Source organism: Toxotes jaculatrix, chromosome 8, assembly GCF_017976425.1.
Source record: "Toxotes jaculatrix isolate fToxJac2 chromosome 8, fToxJac2.pri, whole genome shotgun sequence".
NCBI lineage: Eukaryota > Metazoa > Chordata > Actinopteri > Toxotidae > Toxotes > Toxotes jaculatrix.
In genome coordinates this window covers 21,534,612-21,560,875 of record NC_054401.1, presented here as the reverse complement: position 1 = coordinate 21,560,875, position 26,264 = coordinate 21,534,612, and the positions used below count along the sequence as shown (strand labels likewise).

General features: G+C 41.9%; 2 protein-coding genes across 2 annotated transcripts; one reads left to right on the top strand and one right to left on the bottom strand.

Moving 5' to 3' along the window:
- Nucleotides 1–315: 315 nt before the first annotated feature.
- On the bottom strand, nt 316–2,512 carry tpbgb (trophoblast glycoprotein b). Its single transcript, XM_041043461.1, has one exon. The coding sequence runs from the start codon at nt 2,028–2,030 to the stop codon at nt 888–890; it is 1,143 nt and encodes a 380-aa protein (XP_040899395.1). The 5' UTR covers nt 2,031–2,512; the 3' UTR covers nt 316–887.
- A 3,372-nt stretch (nt 2,513–5,884) lies between these two features.
- On the top strand, nt 5,885–25,936 carry ibtk (inhibitor of Bruton agammaglobulinemia tyrosine kinase). Its single transcript, XM_041044505.1, has 30 exons — nt 5,885–6,041; nt 6,799–6,900; nt 7,316–7,698; nt 7,923–8,019; nt 8,391–8,515; nt 9,977–10,087; nt 10,644–10,814; nt 11,003–11,120; nt 11,521–11,701; nt 12,265–12,388; nt 12,708–12,885; nt 13,122–13,275; nt 14,536–14,920; nt 15,116–15,372; nt 15,463–15,549; nt 15,633–15,715; nt 16,153–16,190; nt 16,333–16,429; nt 16,564–16,665; nt 17,158–17,275; nt 17,483–17,543; nt 18,135–18,262; nt 18,488–18,600; nt 18,726–18,871; nt 19,133–19,251; nt 19,549–19,647; nt 19,823–19,978; nt 21,565–21,765; nt 23,951–24,083; nt 24,563–25,936. The coding sequence occupies exons 3-30, from the start codon at nt 7,375–7,377 to the stop codon at nt 24,686–24,688; spliced, it is 4,032 nt and encodes a 1,343-aa protein (XP_040900439.1). The 5' UTR covers nt 5,885–6,041; nt 6,799–6,900; nt 7,316–7,374; the 3' UTR covers nt 24,689–25,936.
- Nucleotides 25,937–26,264: the final 328 nt, after the last annotated feature.

Below are 26,264 nucleotides of genomic sequence, written 5' to 3'. Positions count from 1 at the left end.
CTCACCAAAATAGCCCTCACACTGCTGCAGTGGAGATAGTGGAAATGTGTGCAACATGGCAAAAGTGCAGATATTTCAAATGTAGTTGAACTTGTTGACAACTGGAGTAAGATTTAGTGTTTGTTATATGGTTCATGCTAACTGTGGCACAGCCTCAGGAATGTGTGTGTGTGTGTGTGTGTGTGTGTGTGTGTGTGTGTGTGTGTGTGTGTGTGTGTGGCCCTGAACTCCTCTGTCAAAGCCTTTGAATCACATTCCTCAGTCTTAAGATTAAAGGCCCTTAGTCGAGAGGGATACCATCAATCCAGAGGCATTTTATTTAGCTGAATATCTTCACAGAAAAAAAAAGCAATCACATCCACCTACTAAATCCAAAAACTATGCAATGTGCACTATAATCATTCAACATAAAGGCATAGTGTATATCACAAATTCACATATTAAAAGAACAAACTTATAAAGAAGAGGTACAACATTTCTCTGCAGCAGAAGAAGAATGCGAAGGATGCAATGTGTTTTTGCCTGGTATTCTTTCACTTAGAAGTCAATGTACTCCATCTGTTTATCATTTAGGAGAAGTAAAAATAGAGCATATCATTCTTTGCAACTCTCCAAAAACAAAAACAAAAAAAAACCTTTGCCAGGATTCATTGTCCATGCAATGTAACACGGAGGAAATGCAGTTGACATCAGAGCTGCCAGATACTTGTAAAGGACATGCGGCAGTTGCTGAATGGAGGTTGTGAGATTAGGAGTCATAACAGATGTCAATTCTGAACAGCATCATGGGGGAAAAGGGGAAGGGGAGGAAGACTTTCATGCAAATCGTGACAGTTTAAGTTGTTTCATATCTCACTGCGGGGTCCCAGACAGCGTCCCATCCTGGATCACACATCCGAATTGATGCTGAGGTTGGCCAAACGCGGGTCAGAGTTTATCTCATACCTGTAATGGTACCCCTCCATGTGGTCCCTACAAGCATCCCGGATGTTGTACATCCACCGCTTGATGCCTTTTCTGTTCAGGTAGAGCACCAGCAGGAATATGACGCCGATCAGCGCGAGCACCAGCCCCAAGAAAACGTAAGAGGTCTCCAGCGCGCCCTCCATGTTGCCCATGGCACATTTCAGCTGTGACGGCTCAACCTGCAGGAGCGGCTGGTGTTTCAGGGTGTCTGGGTCTGAGCAGGTCAGGTTCTGCGTGTCACCAACCTGAGTGGAGTTTTTCAGCCAAAACAACGTATCCTCAATGGAACAGTCGCAGCGCCAGGGGTTCCCCGCCAGCCAGATGTGGAGACCAGGCTTGAGGCTGAACTCTGCTCGGGTGGTGGTTGGTAGATTCCTCAAGCTGTTGTCCCTCAGGTCAAGGTCACGCAGCGGGGGCACCTTCAGCGTCCCGTTCTGGATGGAGATGATGGAGCTGTTCTGCAGGCTGAGGTTGACCAGGTTGGGGAGGCTGATGAATGTGTCGCCCGGAAGAATCGCAAGGTCATTGTTGGACAAGTCCAAGACTGTCAGCGCAAGGAGGTTTCCACCCTGTAGGACACTTACAACCACTTCGTTGAAGGAATGATTGTGAAAAGACCTGCTGAGGTTTAAGATCTGCAGTTTATTATCATCAGAGAAAGCTCTTTCACTGAAATTCTGGATGTTGTTGTTGCTCAAGTCCAGCCGCACAAGGTTTGGCAAGTTGACAAATACCATTTCATCCACAGACTCGATCTCATTCCCACTGAGATAGAGATCTGTTAGCTGATCCAGGACGGTTGGGAAAGAGTCCACACTAATACGGGAAATGTTGTTTCCTGTGACAAACAGAATTTTGGTATTGGCCGGTAAAAAATGCGGAATCTCGTCCAAGTCCTGGTTTTGGCATTTCACAGTTTGTGAAGAGCACAAGCATCTGCCCGGACAGCCGTGACAGGACAGCACGACCGCGAGGAGGAAAAGTAAAAGCATCATACCGGACTTCTCTGCTCTCCCTCGGATTTCTGAGCGGTTACATCCGCACGACGTGCTCAACAGGCGCATCTCGGATTTTACAAATCTGCGCAGTAAAGATTGCTTTCCAAAAGTCCAGCTCAGTCACCGCCTTGTTCTTATGCAGGGAACAAGGCAAAGTTTTTCAACTGTGTCTCCCACCTTTATCCTTCCCAAAACTGCTCCCAGGTCCAACTCAGACTCCATATAACTACCCCCAGACCATTCTTGTTCAGGATAAGTCTACATTTCCATGAGGATAAAGGTGATGTGGGCGAAGCTCGAAAACTTCTGGGACCTCCTCTTTGTTTTCCAAACCTCCGGTTTATTTAAAAAAAATATATATATATATATATATATATATATATATATATATATATAACAGCTACGCGATGTTTTTTCCAGTCAATGCAAAACAATCAAGTCCGATGCAGGTTTGAAAGGCGGTACATTACTAACTCGGGCTTCTGGTTCCGAAACAAACAATGCTCCCTGTCGCCCAAAGGTGCCTTATATTATATACGCACTTCCAGCTTGCCGCTCTTCAAATCGTTGGGAGTTCAGAGGGAAAGACCAAATACAGCTGCACAGTGCAGACCATTGGAAGGTGGGAGCATACCATTATTCTGCAAAAGGGGGGTGGTGAGCAGAAAACTCACAAAACGAAGTTTCGTTTGAGACTCACTGAAATTTTCCACTCACGATGCCACGTGTTTTTCTTTTTTTTAAAATAAATCTCAACTTGACTGTCAAACACACAAATGTCAAAATCGCCACTGGTTTTCTTAAAATGACCGGTAGCAGACTACTGCACTGTGTCCTGCGGGGGGGCCCAGGGACCTCTACGGGTCCCCGTGGGTGCTCTAGTGACGTGCTAAGCAAACTGAGGAATAATCTAACTCGGCTTCACTGTGTCTAAGATGAGGCTGCAGTCCACAATAACACGATGTTGTAAAATACATATCAAATGATCACAGTTTACACAAAAGTGATGATAGTGTTGGCATTTCGTATTAAATCATAACCAACCACAAACACTTTCTGATGCTGCTTCCTGGGACAGAATATCTTCAGGGTGGCTTGTGAGAGAAATTACCCCACATGTAAGGGAATGAAAAAAGAAAAGGGATTCCTGTGGTAAAGCAGTTTGCTCAATAGGCCTTTCATAAGATTTGATATTCAGTCCACTTCAACACAAAACCCATTTGATTAGTCATAGTCTCAGAGGAAAACACACATAGCCTAAAGAGATTGGAAACACATTTATCATTTGATCTACTGATAACATAACTTCACTGAACCCATTATTTATGACTTTTTGAAGAAAAGCCAAAATCCCCTTTAGGATCATTGAGACACTAAAAACATTCCCATTGAAGGTCTTGGTGGAAAAAAACTTGACTTGCATGCCAACACAACACAGACTACAAACTCAAAATGTCAGCAATGACAATATGACTGGTGAGAACTTGCCTGAAGGTGTCTGGCTTAGATTCTTTAAAAAAAAAAAAAAGAGAGAGAGAGAGAAAAAGAGTCCCATCCTTTCATTAAAAAAAAATGGTCATGATGATCTGAAAGAGTCAGTTTTGATTAAATTAACTTTCTCAGGAATATTTCACAAATATTGACCATACTGCATGAATATACTTTTTCTTATGGGATTTTGAGCACGTGTGGCTGAACGTCATTAAAGACATGTTCCTCAGATTTGGGTCCAGTGACCTTGGAATAGGGTTAAGGAGGATCCTCAGCAAAAAAAAAAAAAAAAAAAAAAATCAGAATGGATTCATTTCACTTACTTTATCCACAAGTACTTACACTAATGTAAATATGTAAGTACATATATTTTTGAACACACTGCTCTCACCAATTTCATTTAATTTCTAGGTCCATGGGATGAGACAAAACTTAATTTAATAACTTGGTTTAATAAGAATTAATTTGAGTGTGCAAATAAAAGTTTAGGTTTACTCCTGGATCCTATCAATGTGAAAGAAATGCAAATGTCTAGTTTTTTCTCATTGCGTAATGCAAAAGAGATTTTTTGCAGATTACCCCACCTGAGATGGGTTAATGAAGAAAAAGTGTAACATTTAACACTGTCAATCATTCAATAACATGATATTATTTCAGAAGACAATACACTACTCAAATTCCTTTATTACTTTACATGGTCTGTATTTGCAAATCTCCTTTTGCAAAGTGACTTGAGTGGTGACCTTGTGGTGCAAGCATTGTCTGCTGGATTATGCAGCATTATACTGCCGAGAAGAAAAACTGTGGATGTGTTCAAGCTTGAATGGTGACGGAGGGCGCACTCATCAATATGTCATATTTGGAAGCCCCTGTGTGGATCCCAGTGTAACCTTAGCTTTACCCTCCTTTGACCCTCTCCTATTCTTAGCCTGGGTCAATGTGACAATCATCTGAGTAATTCCATGACACCTGGATTGAGGCTGAAAGTGATACTGCGCACAGAGTCTGTTGAATATGAATCTATTGTAACCAACATGATGTTCTTATTGAGGATCTACAGACTTATCTTTATATCTATATTCATCTTCTCAGAGGACTTACAGTCTAGAACTGCTGATTTACATAAAACTGGAAAGGATTACAGAGTCATCTCAAAGAGTTTAGATATTCATCAGTCCACAATCAGACCAACTGTTCTTAAAAGGAGATGATTTATTTCTGTGGCTACTCTCCTTAGAAGTGGGTGTCCATCTGAGAAGACTCCAAAGGCGCAAAGCAGAATGATCAATGAGGTAAAAAAGAAAGTCAGAGTTACAGCTAAAGGCTTAAAGGAATCATTGGAGCTGGTTCACACCTTTGTTCATGAGTCTACTGTACACAAATCATGTTGTATGGAGCATGGTGCCTGTCGCAGGACACCACAGAGGAGCTCTCCAAAAAAAAAAAAAAAAAAAAGAAAGAAACCAAACCATCGCTGCACAGCAGAAGTTTGGCAAAGACCAGCTTAAGTCTCCACAGTCCTACTGGGAAAATGTTCTGTGGACTGATGAAACTAAGGCTGAAGTGTTTGGGAAGAACATGCAGCATTATGTATGGTTCAAAAAGGGCTCTGTATACTGACATAAAAACAGCACTCCAAAGGTGAAGTATAGTGGAAGGAGCAGCATGATTTGGGACTTTACTGCCTTTAGGCCTAGACAGCTCAACATCATCAAGGGGAAAATGAATTCCCAAATTTATCAAGGTATTCTGCAGGATAATGTCAGAGTGGCTGGGTGAAAATTGTGCAGGTCTAAGCCACAGCTACTGAGGTCTTTGTCTGAGGTTATTGTTGAACCAGTTATTAAAACCAACCATACATATACATATACATATACATATATAATTGTTTGTGTCTTATCAGCTTAGGCATTTTGTGTTGGTCTATACTTGTGACTTGGATGAAGATAAGATCACATTTTCTGACCAGTTCTTGCAAAATATTTTTCCTAAATAAGGGATAGTTTTGTGAGAAAATTAATGCCTATCTATTACAGAGGGAATAGCACTAACACTTTGTAAAACTGCTGAGCTATTTTGAAGATTAATGTTACTGTCGAGTACCACATGAGGCGTAAAATGTAACTTGTAAATTAACCTTAAATTACACAGGAAGACTTGTCTGCTTGTATCATTTAAGATTAATTTACACAGCAGTTTTATTCCAACCTTTTTTTAAGTCTGAGTTATATCGTCATGTTGTTTTCTAATACGTTATTATACTATAATTGTATCTATAAATCCTAAAAAAATAAATAAATAAAGTCTGTGACATCATTGAACCAGCAGCAGCACCCTCTGCCCACAACTAACGCCTTCAAAAATCGACCAATAGGATATTGGTATGTACAAGCCCTGACCAATCAGAAGTCTCAACACTAGCAAGCGTATTTACCTAACCTGCAGGGTTTCAGGCGATCAATCCTGTCAGAATTTGCACCAGTGAAAAAAATCCGTTAGTGTCTCTTGATTGTAGTAATGACACAGTGGATGTACGTCGTTGATGCAACTTTCTCCATGTCCTCTTTTTTCTTTATCTAGCGGAAGGTAAGAAATGATACGACGTTGATCTCCCTTAGCAGAACAGTTTGCTAACACTAGCTTGCGATGATGTGTCAGTTAAGCTAGCTGCCAAAGTAGAATTAGCTAATGTTAGCTAACGATCCTTGGCAAATTTTCAGACCGGTACCTTTTATAGTTACTTTTCTCCACGTTAGGTGTCGAGTTAGTTGCCAGGTTTGAAAATACGTGGCATGTTATGATGTGATTTCATGTGTAACGTTGTCTTGGGTACAGCTATTTTGTAGCATGTTAGCCACCTAGTGTTATTTGGGAAATCTTATTCCACTAAAACAAAGGTGTTTGTTTTACGGTGGCTTCAACGCCGTAGATCTTTTACTTGCAAGACAATGAGTGGTTGAATAGGGATGGAGCCAACAGGGAAAACTAACAAGTTCATGGTGTTCGGCTAACTTTGCCAGTTACATAATCCTGCTGTTTAATCGACATTAAAAACGTCAGTGCACTGTATCCTCGAAAAATTACCCATATCCAAACTATATGCAAAGTGTACATTTAATAATCTCAATCTTGTTTGCACAGCATTGTTAAAGAGCTGTTTGGCAAACCTCTCAACTCAGCTGATCTGAGCTACTTGTCTGTAATTAGACCAAAGTTGTTCTGACCTTTGCACTTGCAGTTTTGGACCCACACAGAACACACATTTTTGGGGGGTTTCATTTGAACAAAGTGTGAATGTACACCGTTGTTTTTCATGGATGATTTTTCCGATTTTCCTCCTCAGGTTCACTCAACAATTATGGAGGTTTGAAAAGGAAAGTGAGAATTTTGGGGGGAAAGGGGGCCTTTCCCCTCAAGTTTGATGGTTGGACTGCTGGACAAGAAGGTCAGAGGGTTGTTGAAATCGTTGCCTTTTGTAAATCCGTAGAGGAAAAACTATTTTTGCAAACACTGAAATGTACAATTTTGTATGAAACACAGAAGAAGTTTTGTATTTATTGAGTTCTTAATGCCATTGTATGCTACAAGCACCTTAGTTTGTGTTCAATTCTTGGTCGAAATGGTGGACTGAAACAAGTCTCACAAAGGCTCTGGGGTCGCTAGGGTGCGGTGGAACCTCAACACAAGCACAATTCTAGCACTCCAAACCATCTCGACCTTTTGTTGAAACATATTTTTTTTTCTTTATGCACCTTTTGCCTCTCGAAGAGCAGCTCTGTTATAGTTTGCAGTTTTAGTGACAGATTTGTTACATCATACTGTTTTTGAGTTGTTTGCAATTGTGGGTGGTGGGCTGTCAGAAGGACTTTGCATTACATAAGGGCGGAGGGTTCACTGTGAAGATTCGGTGGAGGTCAGGATGAGTCTGGCACTGCCGGACTGCACCCCCAAATGCCGCTCGCAGCAACATGCAGATCAGGTGGTGGCGGCACTGACGGGTGGCTCTGAGGGGCAGCTGCGGGCGTTCCTGAATTCACACTGTCACAATGCGGCCACCTTGCGGGATGCTTTTGGTCGCACAGCCCTGCACCTGGCAGCCTCGCTGGGAAAGAAGGCCCTGCTGGAGTGGCTGCTGGAGAGTAAGAGTGCTGACCTTATGGTAAAGGATAAGGAATCTGGTTGGACCGCTCTGCATCGCAGCGCCTTCTACGGGCAGATCCACTGTCTTGTATCTTTAGTCAAGGTATGTGTTCAACATGGATCATCAAAACAGTGGGCTGTCCATTTTGTCATGAGTCAGTCAATGTGTTTATTATTGTAAGGTGTAATTAATGAAATAAAGGAAGGTCCCATTTACTAAATTAGTGAAATGAGTGTAATATCATGAGACAATAATATTAACAGTAATTCATGGTGCTGTAAAGCCAAAAAGTTAAGAGTGTTAAATTTAAATTTGTTTGCTTTCAGCATGGTGGACTTCTCTCCACCCAGGACAAGGAGGGTCTCTCTGTCTTGGACCTGACAATGAAGGACCGACCAACACATGTTGTGTTCAAAAGCACTGGTAAGAAAAGTTGATGACTTCTTCACCCAAGTCGACATCGTTGTACGTGAACAGGACACCTGATGATAAAACTGTTACCTCCTTAAGGTTGTTTGTGTCAAGAGTCACAAGGCTTCTGAGTATCACTGTGATTCATTCTGTTTAATGATGAATTTCACACTTGTACATGCATGGGATTTAATTCTCCCTTTGCTACATCACATGTCTTTCTTGACATTATGATCTGCGTCTCAAGGACATTTTGAGAGAGCTCTGGAGATAAACAGGATGTCCTTCTTTTAAGGGCAGATTTGACCAGTGGTTTAAATAAATCTTTAGGTGGAGGCAGTGTCGTGGCTGTGCTTCTAATTGTGTCTTCTTCACCTTTACAGACCCAACTGAAGTATACACATGGGGAAACAATACTAATTTCAGTCTTGGCCATGGTAATCAGGAGAGCCGACAGCACCCTGAGCTTGTGGATGCGTTTGCCAGGACTAGTGTTTACATCAAGCAGGTAGGCTAACAACACTTGTCCCAGCTCTCCAGGAAAGCAAGAAAGAAAAAAGTGTTTACCTACAGCAAAAGGCTTCCCCACCCTGAGATCCCCATTCACATGCACAACACAAGTAATGGCCTCATGCTTCAATTCAGTGCCAACATGTGTTGCATCAAGAAAGAGCCAGTGCACATGGGTACTCCAGATAAGGCACACCACCTGGGTAAACCAGCAAAACAGTCTCTCCCCAGAGTCCTGTATTACACAACCTTCTCCTCAGGGTACATCAGCATTTGTAAAAAAAAAAAATGTTTTTTTTAAGCTTGGCTCATACTTTACTTGGTGAATCCACAGCTGTAGAAATATTACATGAGAGTTTTAAACCGTACTTTAGATAAATGAAGTTAGTGTTTTTACAGCCAAGGCGCATCATGTTATTAGGCATGCTGTAGTAAACCACAGACATTGTTCTTGCTTAACTGTGTGTTTGAGAGGTGGGGGTATCAGGATAAAAGAGAAACCATCAGTAATGTTATTGGAGTCAAGTAGAGTGAATAGTTGGTGAGTCAGACATGGAGTGATTAGCTTTGTCTTCTTCTGTATATTCTTAATTTGTGACTTGGTTGAGCCAGTCAGTGGTTAGACTGTGCCAGCCAGGCTACAATTTCATGTGTTTGTCATTTAGATGCTCTTAGAGTGATTAATATAGCTGCTGGCACCAGTGCAGCTACCCCCAGTGGTGTGTGTACACACCAGGTGCTAGCTGTCGTAGATTAAGTAATGCAGAATGACTGTGTTAGATGAATCTATTCTTAAGACTTGGCATTTGAAAGCATGTTTGCGTATTTGATGAGAAGTAATTCATCTGAGGCTTTGTGTCGCTATATTATTGCTGTTTACAGAAGAAACTCTGTTTGAGGTGTTTTCTGACCTGCAGAACTTGTCATGCAGAGTAATTTCACAAAGCCTCGTGGGGGACAGGTGGATCTGATTTCATGACCACACAATGACCCAGTGGCACAGCGTATATTCTTTGTCTTCCAAGCCCAATCCAGCAGGTGCCAGAGGTTAAATATTAATTCCACAATGACATGTTTTTAATTAAGTGAACCACACTGGTGTGTATGCATGTGTGTGAATGTCCACATCAATGTGATACTTCGGGAAACATCCCTGCGCTCTGTTGAAGGCTGGAGAGGACCGATGTATTAGTAATGATGTTTGCTTTTCCACTTGTGCCCTGGCCTTTACCGGCATAGTGTTTTACTGTCACTACAAGAGGACTTGGCTGAAGGACATGGAAAGAGATGCATCGCAGGTTCTGCTATGGGGTCAAAATTATAATGACAAAAGTCTTGATCAGCATAAACCAATACCTCAGACCGTTTCTCCCTCAACAACAGGAAGTGTAGTATTTTAAAACTTTTTAAAAACAACAGAATGAAAATGACGTTCATGTTTAATCTACTCTCTGTTTAGGTTGTCCTGTGCAAGTTCCACTCTGTGTTCCTGTCTCAGAAAGGCCAGGTGTTCACCTGTGGCCATGGACAGGGAGGACGGCTTGGCCACGGAGATGAACAGACTTATCTGGTGAGAGTTGTTACAGGGCATCACTTTGGTACAACCTTAGAACACAGTAGATGATTTGTGCAGTACGGGAACAGCAGGAAAGTAGGAATCAAACTGTGGACATTGCTGTTATGTGGCATGTGCTGTGATCATTCGGCTACCTGAGCGTCCCCATTCAGGACTCTTTTGAAGCTGAATACTTTCCCTTACATTTCTACCACACACCTTTGCATTGTTTTTGACTTAACATTCTGTACACACAGTTTCCCACCTATGCCAGTGAACAGATACAGAGCTGACAAATGTTGCTGAGCTGGTAAAATACTCTCATTGTGAAGTACAGTGAGGAAGTGTTGAGCTGAAATCAACAGCAACATATTAACACAGCAAATGATTGGATCAGAGCACAAAATAATAGGGCTCTGTCGGAGCAGGTTTTAGTGACAAGAGTGACTGCAGGCACATAATGATTAAACTCCCAGCACTGAGCTTTCAAAGGCTATTAACATTTCTTTCATTACCTGGCTTGTTTTTTTTTTTATAATCTTTGTCACTATCTTCTTACTCCTGTCCTCAGGTTCCTCGGATGGTTGAGGGTCTGATGTCCCACCACTGCTCCCAGGTGGCAGCAGCTAAAGACCACACAGTGGTGCTGACGGAGGAGGGATACGTTTACACTTTCGGCCTCAACACCTTCCACCAGCTAGGCCTAGCTCCTCCTCCCGCCTCAGCACATGTCCCCAAACAGGTAGGAGGTAGCAGGGCTGATGACATTTTGCAGTGTATGTCAAAATGACATTGTGTAAAGAGATCTTTAATGGGCTCTGCGATTGCAAGTTTCATTTTAACATTTAATGTTTCACGTGACCACGACACTGCAATCTGTCAGTATATACTGTAATTTTAATGGCCCTGTAATATCTGTGTCTTGTGTAGGTGTTCTCCAAGACACTGAAAGGGAGGACAGTGATTGGAGTTGCAGCAGGAAGGTTCCACACAGTGCTGTGGACCAGGGAGGCTGTCTACACAATGGGACTCAATGGAGGCCAGCTGGGTAAGTCTCAGCACTGAAATGTCAGCAAAGCCAGTGTTACGAGAGGAAGCTGTACTGCTTTTCAGATGTGATAAATTTGAGCTGATGAATATGAAAATCAGAACCTGTGGCACACCAGTGTAACCAAACTAGAATTAAGTAAAGAGTAGAACGTTTAGGTAATATAAAGCATGAAGAATGATGTTTTACTGGCGCAACATTTTATTTACTTCTGTACAAGAGTGATTTGGTGAGAAGGAAAGATCCTCCACCATGTCAGAGGCTACTATGCAATTATTTTTATTTATTTACTTGTAAAATAAAAGGCCAGTCTTTAAGGATAAAAAAACGTGCTGTGTCTGGACTGCTTGGTATGCTAACACACAGTATATTTTGTACTGCGTTGTGATTCAATCTCCAGGTTACCTCCTGGATCCTAATGGGGAGAAGTGTGTGACAGCCCCACGGCAGGTATCAGCACTGCACCACAAAGATGTCACCATAGCCATGGCAGCAGCTAGTGATGGAGCAACAGTAGTTGTGACTGAGAAGGGGGATGTCTACCTGTTGGCTGATTACCAGTGCAAGAAAATGGCTTCAAGGTAAAAAAAAAAAAAACACTAGGACTTCAACCACTGCTCATTGCACTGCAAGAATATAAAAGACTTACTTGGTTTTGTTTTGAATCTTCTTGTGTTAAAGGACAAAACTTGTAAAGAGGAGAAGATTCCATCTCTGTATGTAATGCTGTATGCATTTATAACTAACAGGAGACTGCATCTCGTGATGTAGCCTCTATATTCTCCCATGCTCATTGATTTGAACAATATTTGCAGTCTTTTCAGGCCGAGGCTCTGTCAGTTCTGCATCACCTCCTGTATTCTAATCAGGCCTCGTTTGAATGACGGCTGATAGTAAATCGGCCACTAAACTGGAAACAGTTGTGTTATCTTTTTCACTACTTTGCATAGTGTAGTGCTGCCAGTATGTGCTGGTTTGAAAGGTTACAGGAGCTAAGTGCATGACTGCCTGTTGAATAGGCACAACACAACATTAGATTTGCCTGAATTCAGATGGACAATCCATCAGCAGTGACAGATGAGTGACTTCCCCCAAGTGGTACCCATTGATAGATTGAAGATTATTTTTGCTTTGTTGTGTTCAGGCAGCTCAACATCAGGAAGGTTCTGGTCAGTGGCGGCAGTCTGGACCACCGTGTGGATCCACAGGTCCTGAATGAAGGAGACGGAGAAAAGGTGGCCATCTTGGCATTAGATGAAGCTGGGAGGGTAAGTGCATTCATCAGATATAACGGGAAATGCTTTTCATTCGCTTGTTTAGGCGCCTGGCATTTTAATTTGGGCTAAATCAATCACAAAACAATAAAACTATAGTTTAATTTCACTTCTGCCTCAGTTTCTAAATGTTTGCGCAGTGAGAGAGGGCGTTATCGATATTTTTAAAGTTGCTTTACTTTCACTATTGTTATCTAACCTGTGTTGGTCACAGTTATACAATGCAGAATCATGTCTATATGGGGTCCTATAGATGAAAATGGTGACTAAGACTTAAATGTCCTCCGTTCCGGATTTTTCCCCTCTCTGTCAGGTGTTTTGCTGGCGTTCCTCCGGCAGCTCGGTGAGACAGTGTCGGTGGGCGTACGGGCGTCAGGTTTTCATGTCGGACATAGCTCTCAGCAAGAACAGCATGATGTTTGTGACTCAGGAGGGGGAGGGCTTCAGTGGCGTGTGGGCTGGAGAATATAAGAAGTACGGTGAGAAGAAAGGTGAGGAATTTAGGAACACGGTACACCGAATCATAAAGTTTGCTTTTGTTTTCCAGTAGTTGATGTTTCAAATAATTTGAATCAGTGGTCGTGGTAGATTGTTGTTTGATTCAGTTTGATAATAATGTCAAAATTTGAATACCATGTGTAGAAAATTAAATTTACAAACTATCAAAAAGCCTGGCATAATAATCTTTATTGCAGTCTTTATTCCCATGCTTCTTGTAATGTTACAGAGGTCAGTGTGGAGGTCTGTGGTCATTCAGATGCCGGGACAATGTACGAGCGAATCCGCCTGGAGAAACTCCCGTACGTCCACAGAGCTGTCAGCATCACCATGGACTCTAAAGGTCGAAATTTTGGAGTGCTTCAGGCCGACCCCAAAACATGGTAGGAGACCTTTCTCGAAGCATGGACAAATCCTGCACACAATCATGTACTTATGTTCATAAGTCATAAGAAATAATCCTGAAGCCTAAAAAGAGGCTTTGGGAGCAGTTACACACGTGCGAGGTGTAAGCTGTTGGTAAAAAATGGTAACATGTCTGTTGTGTCAGGCAGGCGTGAGACAGACGACTGAAAAAAAGCATCTTGAGCACATCCTGTGTAAAGAAGGCGTTAAAACTGTGAGTGACACTTGAGTGATAATTGAACTGGAGGAAATAAAACATCATGAGATGATTTTTTTTTTATTTTTTTCCTTTTTTTAACAGTCAGACAGATGGGATGAAATCCAAACTTGGACAGAGGATGTTAAATAATTCTGTATGGAGGATGGATGCTCTGGTTCAAAAAATATAGTTGTTAATAATTATTATCTTAAACATCCTCCTTGTTCAACTCTATGATTATTAAGTTCTTTTTGCCAAATATTACTGTAATCTTTTGGCATTATGCGTGTGGTCTGCTGTGGCCAACACAATAACATTATTGAAACACGTTTTATATTACTTTTTTCACAAAAAGTGAAAAGCTTTTTAAGTATGATATTACTGGTGCTTTGACTCACAGTTTGACTGGCTTTGTATGTCAGTAAACCTCAAGAACGTTGAAACATCTAACTGGTAAATGAGGAAAAGAGCATTTAGAGAAATGACAAAATATCTGGTGGATTTAAAAATATACCATTCTTCATTGGACAGGTAACTCTGCCATCTACAGGAGGGAGCCTGGTCCTTCTTTCATGCCGGAAATTCTCTTTACGAGTGTTATCTCTCCAGGGATGAAGGATGACTTACCACTGAATGTTATGTTGGCACATTTAGCTGCTTTGGCCTAACTCAAAATAGCAGACTATTTATCTTAATGTAGCCGGGTCTGTTTGTCTTTATTTTTAGATCCCTACCCTGCCGAGAACATACACTGCTGTTCTCTGAAGGACATATGGCTTGGCTTGATGTTTTATGTGCATTCACTGTCTGATAGACATTGTCGTGTTGTTATTTTAAAGCATGTGGTCTATTTACATTCATCTTTACTTCAACTTCAATGGGCTCTTAGCCCTTTTAAAGATAAATTGATCTAGAGTATTTATCACTCAGGTGTCACAGATTACACTCTTTTATTTTGTCTTTGATCTTCGAGTGTAAGCCGTTCTGATCATTTGAATGATTATTATACAAAGTTGTCCACCCTTTGTCTTTAATCCAGCTTGTATGAGATTCCCAGCATTTCTCCATCCTCCTTCTCCCAACACTTCCGGAGCCTTCTGGATGAGGCAGATGAAATGGACAGCATCCACGATGTGACGCTTCAGGCCGCTGATCGCACCTTCCCGGCCCACAAGTACATTTTGTCCATGAGGTCCGAGTTTTTCCGGAAACAGTTCACGTCCGATCGCTGTGGGGATGACGAGGAACTCGATAAGGAAGTGAGGAAGAGCGAAGATGCTGTGGGCTGTGATTTACTCATTTTGGAAAAAATCCCACCGGACATGCTGGAATACGCCCTGCACTTCATGTACACAGACTCCTGTGAGCTGCTGGTGCACGGGGCCCGGCCGAAAGTGTCAGGGGCCCTGATGGGACAAAACCAGGTGAGGAAAAATAATTTGAAGGTCTTATTTACTAATAAGACAGAATTCTGATATACTAGTTGTCATTGCTGGTCATACTGTAGCTTCTCTCTGTACAAAATATTTTATTAGATTTAGCTGTGAAGAACTGTTACCTCTGACTCAGCTGTGGCTGTTTCATGAAGACTGCCCCACTGTCTCTGTTGCCTTGGCCAGGATTCAGAGCAGGAGAGGCTTATCAGCAGCCTGCAGGACTTGGGGCTGAGAGGTTGTTCAGCCCTTGAGGTGTACCGCTCCCTTCCCCCGGCAACCAAAGGAGATGGTGACAAGGCCAAGAGCAAGGGCTCCAAGCCCTCCAAGAAGGGAAAAGGAGGCAAAAGTGACAAGGCTGGGGCCAATGAAGGAGGGGCCAATCCTGTGAAAGCCTTGCAGGGTGTTGCAAAGAAGCTCGGCCTGGGCAGCCTGTCTGCACGGTGAGAGGCTAAAGGGTGCTCCTAAACCTGAGGCAAAACCCAAATTTTGTGTCATTTCTTGGTAATCATATTTTCTTTACTCTGTGACAGACTGGACGGAGTCAAATATGAAAATGGAAAAATCATCGTCACCCATAAGAAAACTGGCAACAAACCCAAATTCTGCCAGAGGAAATGGTGGGTGTGTGAGCGTGCATCAGCAGCGGCATTTCTTGAGTGGATTGTAAACAATACATTTAATATAATTTGTGTCTCCACAGCTCCTACCTTTGTGATGTTACTCTGAAATCTGAAGATGGGAAAGAGTTTCCTTGTCACAAAAGTGTCCTCTGTGCAAGACTGGGTAAGATTATAAGCCTGCATGTCACCAACAAAGAAACACATAGAAAGATGTTTATGATCATTCATGATAATGGAAACTGTTATTGTAAGTTGTTCTTAATGTGCCATTTGGTTTCAAAAGTAAGTGCAGTGTTGGACACATGCTTGTGAAATATAACAATGGCACTGTTTGTACATTTGTTAATAGTTTTATACAAAAATGGCCTCATATATAACCTGTTACCTTTTGCAGCGTTACTTAAATAAATACTATGGCTTCCTCCAAACTGAGGTCATGTTTTGTTGCTGTTTGCCTGGTTGTTAGCAGGATATCTCCAGTTTGTGGAGTTATTAGCTTCCTGTGTTTTGAGCTCATTTTAAATAGGAAGGCTGTTGGATGTTTTTAAGTAAAGAAAATGTGTAGCAGTGTGTTTATTTTTGTGTCCATCTTTTCTGCAGAATATTTCAACAGCATGCTCGGAAACCCCTGGATTGAGGTATGTCACGTTTTAATGCTGTTTCAGTGTTGCTTCATTCTGTAACCAGTGCATCACTGGTATAAACATATATAGTTTCAGTGCCGTTTCATGGACAGAACTCTTGTAGGGCTGTTAATACACTTGTCTTGCGCCCCCTCAGGCCACATCCTGTAGTGCACTGGAGATGCCTACTAGCTCAGAGATCCTGCACGTCATTCTCGAGTATATTTACACAGATGAGTCTCCCACCATTAAAGGTAGCTTCTCAAGTTTTATGTTGACTGTTTCTGGTGATTTTGTATTGGTTAGAAGTCCTGGTTTAATAAATGTACATGAATTATGAAAGGGTACAGTTAACATTACGTCTTCCTTCTCTTCCTTTTCCTGACAGAGTCTCTGAATGTAGAATTTGTCTGCAACGTGCTTGTTGTGGCCGACCAGCTGCTCATCACTCGACTGAAGGAGATGTGCGAGGTCGTCATCACTGAGAATTGTATGTTTTTATTTGTCTTATCCCCCTTCTCCCTTCACACATCTTCTTTTATTTGCTGTTTTATCCAGCTCTTTTCATTTGGACATAATGCTGAGCTCATGTGATGTAAAAACAACAGTTTTGATTGACCGCAGACTGAGTTTGTTCATGTACAGGTTTTAAATCTATCCTGATGGTGCTACAGATAAATGTTGTTGTTGCTCATATGAATATTTAACCTGGCTTCAACATGATATATGGAATCAACTCAAAATGCAGGGTGCATATCTAGTAACTGTGTTTTGTGGTGTTTTGTTTTGTATTTTTTTGTCATTTCAAGGTTTGTGACCATAAGTTGAGGATTGTTAATTTGTGTTCATATACTATCGGATAAGTTGTGGCAGCATTATTTTGCAAATCGAAACCATGGAAGAGGAGATTTAGACCCAGCTCCACAATTTCAGTTAAATTCCCCTGAGTTGTTAATTAAGCTGCTCGCTTTCCTCTCCTCAGTGACTCTGAAGAATGCTGCCGAGCTGCTGGAGTTTGCCACCATGTACAACGCAGAGCAGCTGAAACTCTCCTGTCTCCAGTTCATCGTGCTCAACATGGCCGCACTGCTGGAGTCAAAGTAAGACTCAAGTGGAGATTTTGAAAGATCCTTTAACGGCTGGTTTTTGTTTGTAATCTGTTTTCAGTCAATGTGTGGACATGGAAATTTTGATCTATGCAGCAGGACAAATACATGCACCAGCAGGAGAGAACTAAAAGTATGTTTTCTCTTCTGTACATGTGTGTCTACACATTCTTTTTTTTTTTTTTTTTGTGTTGCCCTCAGAGCTCTGGATATTCTTAGTGATGAGGTACTTGTGGATCTCTCTGCAGCTTACAGGAGGATGGTGAGTCACCTCCTACCCTTAGAAACACCCCAGATTGCACAATCCTTTCCACGACTTTTATTTTTTATTTTTTAAACAATAAAACGTTAAACAGCTTTTTGGAATCTAACACAGCGGTCGTAACTGTCCGATTTTGTTCTCAGTCTTAAAGAGTAAGGGCCCTCTAGACTCATCATTTTGTTCTGACTTTCAGAAATCCATCTCTTTAGTAGACTTTAGCCAGAGACTGGTGTAACTGTTTTTTATATAACTTGCAGCTGAATGCAGCAGCTTCTGACACACTTCGTAGGGCTTTGGGAAACGGATGTTGTTAGTTGTTTGTCAGTTCTATTTGGTTTGCTACAGAATAGAGTCAAATGGCAGAATAGGGTCTTTTTTTTTTTTGCACAGTTCATTATAGTGATTGATTTTTTTTTTTTTAATCAGTCTTGGTTCCTATATCTTTTTGTAAATGTGTATGAGGTCAAGTTCCTAATGACTGAGATGCTTAAGTTAAGGTAGTATAACTTCAGTACTTAAGTAAGATTCTTATATCGTCTGTTTGGACTTTTTAATTGTGTTGTTTTTTGTTTGTTTTGTTTTTAATATCAGATCCCAGCCATGCAAAAGAGAGTTATCACTCCATACCCTGGTGCTCCAGACCTTAGTGTGTATGAGGATGAAGATTTGGACTCAGCATTCAGCCCCAAACCAGAGGCAGAACTGGATCACTCCTGCAGGTACACAGGCAGAACTGTTTAGCATCTCCATATTGACTCTTTTCTGATGGGGTTGCTGTGCAGAGTTTCATATTTTTCTAATTGATCTTATTGCATACTTTCACATTTGAAAAGAAATGCCTTTGTAAAACACATCTTCTTTTTATACGGACGCAGACCAGAAACCTCCTGAGTTGTGTCAGTTTAATGTATCTGCTGCTGCTTATACAACGTTGTTCCCCTCAGGGATCTCCTGTTGAAGAAAGCCAAGATGAAAGCTAAAAAGAAACCAAGGCGACGATCTGACAGCTCAGGTGGCTACACTCTCTCCGATATCATCCAAAGCCCCCCTGCTGCAGGTACACCTAAAAACTTAAACACATTTAATGCATATCTCATTACAAACCACCTCACAGCCATTAGCTCCTTTTTTTGTTCAAGGTCAGATGTAATTATTTCTCTAACAAACACTCTTTCCTCTCAGTGGTCTCTCCATGCCTGGTGAAGACAGGCAAGGCTAACTCCACAGAGTCCCTGCATGAGCTGCTTACATCGGACTCAGAGGGCAGCTACATGGGGGTGGGCAGTCCCCGAGACATGCAGTCTCCTGTCTTCCATGACAGAGCTGAGGTTAATATCTGACCACTACAACATACATATGCACCTGGTCTGTTGCACTCTTAACAATAACAGATGCCACATATTTTTAATCATTTTAGATCTGTGATATACAGTGCAGAATTAAAATCGTTTAATAGTCTAGAATTTAAACTATCAAACGGACATACTTATAATAATAATAATGTAATATAATAATAAAAAGGTGACTACATAACATGGGATGGTGGAGAAGAGATCACAGGTGAAACTTTCATTGTTTATCATCTGCAGGATGAGAAGGCTTTCAGTCAGAGGCTGAAGACTCCACCCACTACCCCATCGTCCCTGAGAAATGGTCTCCCAACTCCCCCCAACTCTGCTTCACATATCATCCCCAAGGCCCTGCCCTGGTAAGATGATTTTTACAATCTGAGTTTTCTCTTACTCCTAAGAAAATAAGAAAACTTTGTGGAGACAGAAGGTCCAAAAGGCAGAGATGACTTATTTTACATGCTTAGAAAAGCAGGTTTGAGATTTGATACAAGATACCCTGATTTTTAACAACAGACCTTATTTCCTCCCACTTTTGAGGAGGAGGTTTGCAGAAAGAAGAGAACGTTTTCATCCCTAGTTAATAAATAACTATTGAAAATTGAGCTGTATGTCTGCTTACTTAGTATGTGTGACTGTGTTATTATGATCTGCAGTCCTGCTCGTCCACCCCCAGTTTTGGATCTAAGAACCATCATGGACATGGAAGCCAACTCCCTGCAGACTCTCGGAGCAACTCCTAAAAGTCCTGGAAGGTATTTCAGGCAGAATTTACGAACAAACTGTTACTTAGAGCATCCAGTTAGACTAGTCTATAGGAGGCCATACAAGCAGAAGGAAGGAGGAAAGCTGTACTGCTGCCTATGAATGGACGTTATTTTTTCACTGTTCACTTCGACTAACTTTACATATTTTTCCTCCTGCTTTCAGTGTCAGCACCAGCATCAAGCACTCCCCTGTCCCTACTAAACTGTCCCAGAAGCAGAGGAAGATGCTGGCCATGGCTAACAAGGAGGCCAGTGTGGAGTCCACAGCATCCAAACCAACCCCCACAGTTACCCCTTCCAAAAGCAGTGGGAAGGCCTGGTGAGTGAGCCCAAATGTGAAGACCACTGCGGTCCACTACTCACAGCTGTCACGAAATAACTCCCTGGGTCCTTTTGATGGGTTTACAGCCTCTCACTGGTGGTACAGTTTGAAATTAACTGATAGAAAATCAGATGGGATTAGTTAGAGACTGAGTTTTCATTAGTGCATACATTTTTAATATGGATGTTTTCTTTTTTTTTAAGATTTTTTTTGGCAGTTTTGCCTTCCTTTGACAGACAGCAGAGAGGCAGGAAATGTGGGGAGTGAAGGGTATAACATTCAACAGTTCTCCCCCACTCTCCCACTGGGACTTGAACCATGGACGTTGTAGTTATGTGTCACGCACCTTAACCATTAGGTCTACAGTATAAAGTATCAGTGTACAGTGTAAATAATGCGTCTAGAAGGAAGAAACAGCAAGATGCTGTAGAGACAAGTCACATACAAGAAAGATTAAGTCACTGCAACTTGTATATTAAATCACCTTTATTTGTTACTTACATATTAATTTATTTCCATGGCACCATTTATACAAATCTGATCCTCTACAGTACCTTCATAAGTGAACAGATCTCAGCAGTAATTTCTTAAACCACACACTGTGCTCACGTTAGTGAACACAAAGCATATTACAGGCGATGTCCTCAGCAGGCGTCCGTGTCACTTTCCACCTCTGTTGCAGCTTCTGCCCAGTGTGTGTCCACTGGGTCTGTGAGACACGCAGCTCACACCAGGCTCTTTTCTGCTCCACTACCTTCACGCTCACGTCTCCGAAGCTTGAAATTCTCTACACAAACGCCTGTATTTTGTAAGAGTTGATTTAAAATGAATTTTTAATGCTCCGTTTCATTTGCAGCTGCCTCAATCTGAACATATACGGCAAAACTAGTTTATGTTGTTTATAGTTAGTGAGAGAGAAAGAGAAAAAAAACAGAGGAGGGAGGAGGCCTGTCCTGCTCTCTGTGATTACTTACACTGTGTTTTAATTCAGCTGAGTTTACAATATTTGTTGTTAGATGTTGGAGCTAATGTTTAATGTGATCACAGCTCATGAACTGCTGTGTTAACTAGCCGTCATTAAGGCGGTGTGCTGCAGATAACCTCGTTACTTCATTATCATCACATCGTCGGACAAAACGAACAAAAACACAGATTAATGAGCTAATCAGCGGTGACACTTGAACAGCGACAGAGCCGTCAGTGAGCCGGATCCCGTGGAGATAAGGGTTTAAGTAGAAATGTTGTCATCATGGGTAGAAAAATCTCCCCGCCTCCACTGCAGTGTGTCATAGAACAGGATCCCCCTTCACAGGAAAGGAAAAGAAGGTTCTGGCTATAAATTAAATGTGCAGTAAATCCTCCCCACCTACTCACCTGCTTTACATTGCAGATTTAAAAGTGAGATCTGGAGAACATATGTAGGTGAAGATGCATTTTTACACCTCGTGTACCTTAAGCTTTTTAGGTAAACCGCTGCCCAGGGCACTACATCTGTGCAGGAGCTTGCAGTTTTTACCTATAGTGAGAATCAATGCGTCATAAATGTTCTTTCCTTCTCTGTCCTACTTCGTTTCTGTCTGCAGGGCAACAGCAGTTCAGTCCCCTCCCTCCTCGTGTTCATTTCGGGCTCTGCTGGAGGAGGAGGAGAACCGCTTAATCAGAGTCGGGCAAACGGGAACGCAGAGGGGCCAAGGTGCTCAGGGATCGCCTGTCACTCCGACACCTGCCGCCAGGAGGGTCACATTCAAATGTGGCGAAAACAGCGAGCCAGAGAAACTCACTGGGTGAGTTTCTCTTATATGCAGTACACACCGATGCAGAAACACACATGGTAGAGGTCACTGCCCAAACAAGGCTGACTGCTTCTGTACTGTTGTTCTCCACTTGGTGACACTGTTGAGGTGTCTTCATAAAACTGCTGTAAAGGTTGTTTAAAATCAGCAGCCCAGCACACACACACACACACTGACTTCAAGATATTCAGTGTCATTACAATATCTAATCTAAGCCTTAATTAAAACAATTTATTTCCATGCTAACTCTTTTTCACTTCTCGTCAGATCAGGATTTTTTTTTTAATTTCTGAGGCCACTCAGAGATTAAAAACCGAGATTAGTAAATAAAAGGGGAGGCAGTGACTGATTCTGAAGATTTTTGTAAAATGTTGTGCTGTGCGTCTGACTGGACGACTTGTCGTGGATCTCCTCTAGTTACACAGATTGAGAAAGTCGTGAGGCCCTGGTCTGACTGAGGTGAACAGCTCTGAATGACCCAGTACAGCTGGGATGACCTGCCCGCAGACACTGAGTCAGCCTGACCTTTACAACATCCCCAGACAGCTGGACAAACACACACACACACACACACACGCTCATTCGAGTCCAACTCCAGTCCATAAAAATATATTCCTAGCTGTCGTAAGTTTGCTTTGATGTTTATGTGATTCCTGTTTTTGACGGAAAGAAATGAAATACTTGAACTGTTCAGCCATCTCTGCAGTTTTTCAGTCACTTCAGGTCTCGAAAGTGAAGTGCATCCTGGTAGTCTTTTGTAAGTGTGTCTCTTTTATCTGATATCATACTTCCTCTGCGGTATGCGGTCTGCGCCCGATGCATGCTGCAATCTTTAGAGCAGACTTCTAGATATTAAACAGCTGTGTGAGTCACTCTGGTGAAGCCGCTGATGTTAATCAGAATTGATAAGGGCAGACCTCATGTCAAAACAGATCATACAGAACAGGGAGCAGGTTTCAGGTTCCTCCTGGTATTTGAATGAGACGGACGAGTTCAAGGCGCAGGAAGCAGCGGACTTTGTGCATTCTCATGTCTGCCTTCTGGGACACTGTTTCCAGATTTTATAGTCAGATTTACTAGAGATGCCTCTGTAATCTTGGCACTTTTTTTGACTTTTTTTTTTTTTTTTTTCTCTTATGTCTTCTGCAAACGTCTCGAGAGGTCTCTTGGCCAGATTAACATGCGCACTCACAAACAGGTCTCTCTCCATGGCTTTAACATGCATCATAGTGAGTGATTAGGGATGTTTTTGGCCACATTCACTACAAACTGCTAATGCATTGTGTCCCCAACCTATGCATAGCAACTATGAACTAAAAACTAACTTGCACACAAATCAGACTGCAGGGAGCTCATGTCAGCTATAGGATGTTGTATTTTTATTTTACATGTCATGTTGAACAGCTGTTCAGGATCCTCACTGAATAGGAAAACACAAGACAGGCTGTGTTCCTTCAGAGAATAGAAATATTCAGAGAGGAAATGATTTGATGATCTGTTTTTTGAGGGAAATATTCTTAGTGTGTGTAAAGGCAAATTTATTCATATGTCACAATTCTTACACAAGGCAGTTTGAAGATTCTTTACAAACAATTGGTTTGGATTCTTTACAACTTGGATTTAAAGAACATTTAAAGGCAGCAGAAAATCTGAAGAATTTAAGTATTCTGAAGAAGCTGTAGTTTTTTAAAGTGTGGATTATATGAGCTAGAAAGGACCTAAAATCTCCTATTTTGTAAATACAATTTAAATCACTTATGGATTGGTCTCCTCAGTCCCACCCGATTTTTCTGGCCTCTCTTTGTGATCCACTGTATCAAATTCAGTGAAGATCAAGAAGAACAAGGATTGTCTTGCCTGTCAAGTCTTGCCTGCATCTAAGCTTATGCAAAGATCTTTTAAAACCTAAATAAGTGCTGTGATCCTGACTCAATCCAGACAGTATAATAGATGTACATTAACTTCAGTCAGGTTATGCAATCATAAGAGGTTTGTTAAAGCCAGGTGGACAGGCAGCCTGTTCACACACAGGAGCTTGTCAGTAGTAGTAGATTCAACCTTTGTCCACACACTTAGACTCCTGTTGCTTTGACTGTCATAGCACAGTCACTGATACCCATCCTCGCTCTCTCTCTCTCTCTCTCTGTCTCTCTGTGTCACCTGTCTCTCCCCTCAGGCCCTGGGTGCTGGGTGCAGTCGGCAGCCCTCCCCTCTCCTCCCTGGTGACCTTTGCCTCCATCGTGGAGGAAGAGAAGCAGCAGCAAGCCGCACTGATCCGCAGCCGAGAGAAGCCGCTGGCGCTCATCCAGGTAACGGCGTCTTGTCTGTGTGCGTTAGTGCTCACACACTCACCCACACATACGCACTCCCACATGACCCACTGTATAGGTTGCATGTGCAGCATCCAAGAGGAAAAGCATAGTAGCGGTGCTTCGAGGTGTCATGGCCATGTTTCTCCTCTCTATCATATCTGACAGACTTTAATCTAATGAACATCACATTCTAAGCAGTGCTATAAGGTGCCTCCAGTTTTGCCTGACAGCCCTCTCTGTTCCTCTCAGGCTGTTGCCAGGCTTCTGTCAGCGTCTTCACAGATGAATTTCTTTTTTTTTTTTTTTTTTTGTGGCTTTCTGGTTGCCATTATGTAAAATGCTCTTATTATCATTACATTCTCAGTGTCAGCGTTTTCTCTTTTACCCTCAACTCAAGTGTGGTTTTGGTACCCGCACAATTCCCGGTTCTATCTACTTTTCCTCTTATATTTTTTTTTCCCCCCCTGTTCTTGTAGATTGAAGAGCGGGCCATCCAAGACCTTCTGTTTCATTATAAGGCGCATGACAACCCTGATGAGCTGATAGTGGTTGAGAGGTCTTCCAGAGGTCCTATGGCAGCCCCAACCTGGAACAAACACTGATGTTTAACAGCACAGCAGCTACATACCATCAAAGTGAGAACATCCCCTGCAGTTGTCACTCTGTATTGTTGGCAGCGTTCCTGCTGCAGCTTCCCCTGAAATATCATCATCAGATCTGTGTTGAGGAGTACCTCAGACTCATCCAGCCCAGTCAGTCAGAGATAAGTCTGAGGCAAATCTATGCTTCCCTCTGCAGTGTTATTTTTGTTTTATTGCTGCTCAACATTTTGTTTGTGTGCATAACAGAGTGAATGTTGTTTGCGGTCCTAATGAGATGTTGTGGACCTGGGATTACTTATGCATGTTTTTCTTTTCTTTTTTTTTTTTTGGTGGAGTTCCCAAATAAATATTGTTAGTTGTGTGAGGATAAAGTTGCCAAAGACATGAAAAGAAATGGAGATGTAAAAACCACAAAATGGGTCCAAAGTACATCACCTCGAGGACTTGTGTGTGTGTGTGTGTGAGTGTGTGTTTGTGTGTGTTAAATCAGTGAAAGCTCTCAATGTGATTAAGAAAGTAAGAGTGCCAATTATCAGCCTTGGCAGAGCGTCAGCTGTGCTTAAGAAGTGTTTACCAAGGCAGTACCTGTAGTTTCTGTGTATGGTCCTTTTGCCTTCTTAATACATTGTTTTGACTCCTTGCTTCAGCTGATTTGCAGTGAAATGTTAATCTTGCTGAGTTCTGTCAATATGTATTTCAAACATAAGAGAAATTCATATTTTTCAGATTTTAAAATATGTTATTTGATGCAGTCACAGTGCAGCTTTTGAAGTTATCGCTGGTGTGTTTTAGAGGAGGCGGTGTGCCTTTATCAGATAATGACACACACACAGATACAGCAGCTAAAACATAATTCATTTTTCCCCCCATTATTTTCTTTCTTTCATCATTTAGTTATTTAATTCCCAGTTTTTTTTTGTTTGTTTTTTTGGAGCCAACGTGAGCTTGGCTTGATGGTACCTCAGCTCTGGACCATGTTATCTCATCTTGATATGCCATTTGCGCTTGAGTGCGTGTGTGTGGGGGTGAGTGTGACACAGGGATGTGAAGTGAAAATGGCATGTAATAAAATATCTCACCTGTGCAATGACCCCACCTCTTGTTGGTATTTCATTTTAGGTTGCAGTGGACAGAATGAAATGAGAGACACATTTAATTTTCTCAATTATTTCCTTGCTTTTTATTTTCTGTCTTTTTTGCAACAGAAACTTGGTCCTTAACTGAGAAATGTGGCTCTCACTGCATCTAATAAAGATAACATTTAATCTCCCCAGCTCTTGACACTTCATCTGCCCGGCATGAGCAAAGGACCATTATCAAGTCTCAGCCTCTGATTAACTGTGATGACCCTGATCTGAGCGGAGAATCTGGCGATTTAGGGGTTTTATTGGTTGTAATTACAGGTAGAGCATCACATCGGAAGTCAGGGAGAGACAGCTCGTGGGGGAAATATTAATTGCACATTAGGATCTATTAGCCGGTGCAGAGATGACACATGCAGCAGAGCCTTGGAGGAAAAAGACTGCCTCTTAACATCACAGCACAATGAGCCAGGATGACACCACGCGCCTGGAAA

Bases quoted from the DNA above. Each gene is read 5' to 3' on its own strand.
- ibtk (XM_041044505.1), top strand. From the start codon at position 7,375: ATGAGTCTGGCACTGCCGGACTGCACCCCCAAATGCCGCTCGCAGCAA. The intron at 7,699-7,922 runs GTATGTGTTCAA...GTTTGCTTTCAG, and splicing joins GTCTTGTATCTTTAGTCAAG to CATGGTGGACTTCTCTCCAC. The intron at 12,389-12,707 runs GTAAGTGCATTC...CCTCTCTGTCAG, and splicing joins CATTAGATGAAGCTGGGAGG to GTGTTTTGCTGGCGTTCCTC.
- tpbgb (XM_041043461.1), bottom strand. From the start codon at position 2,030: ATGCGCCTGTTGAGCACGTCGTGCGGATGTAACCGCTCAGAAATCCGA.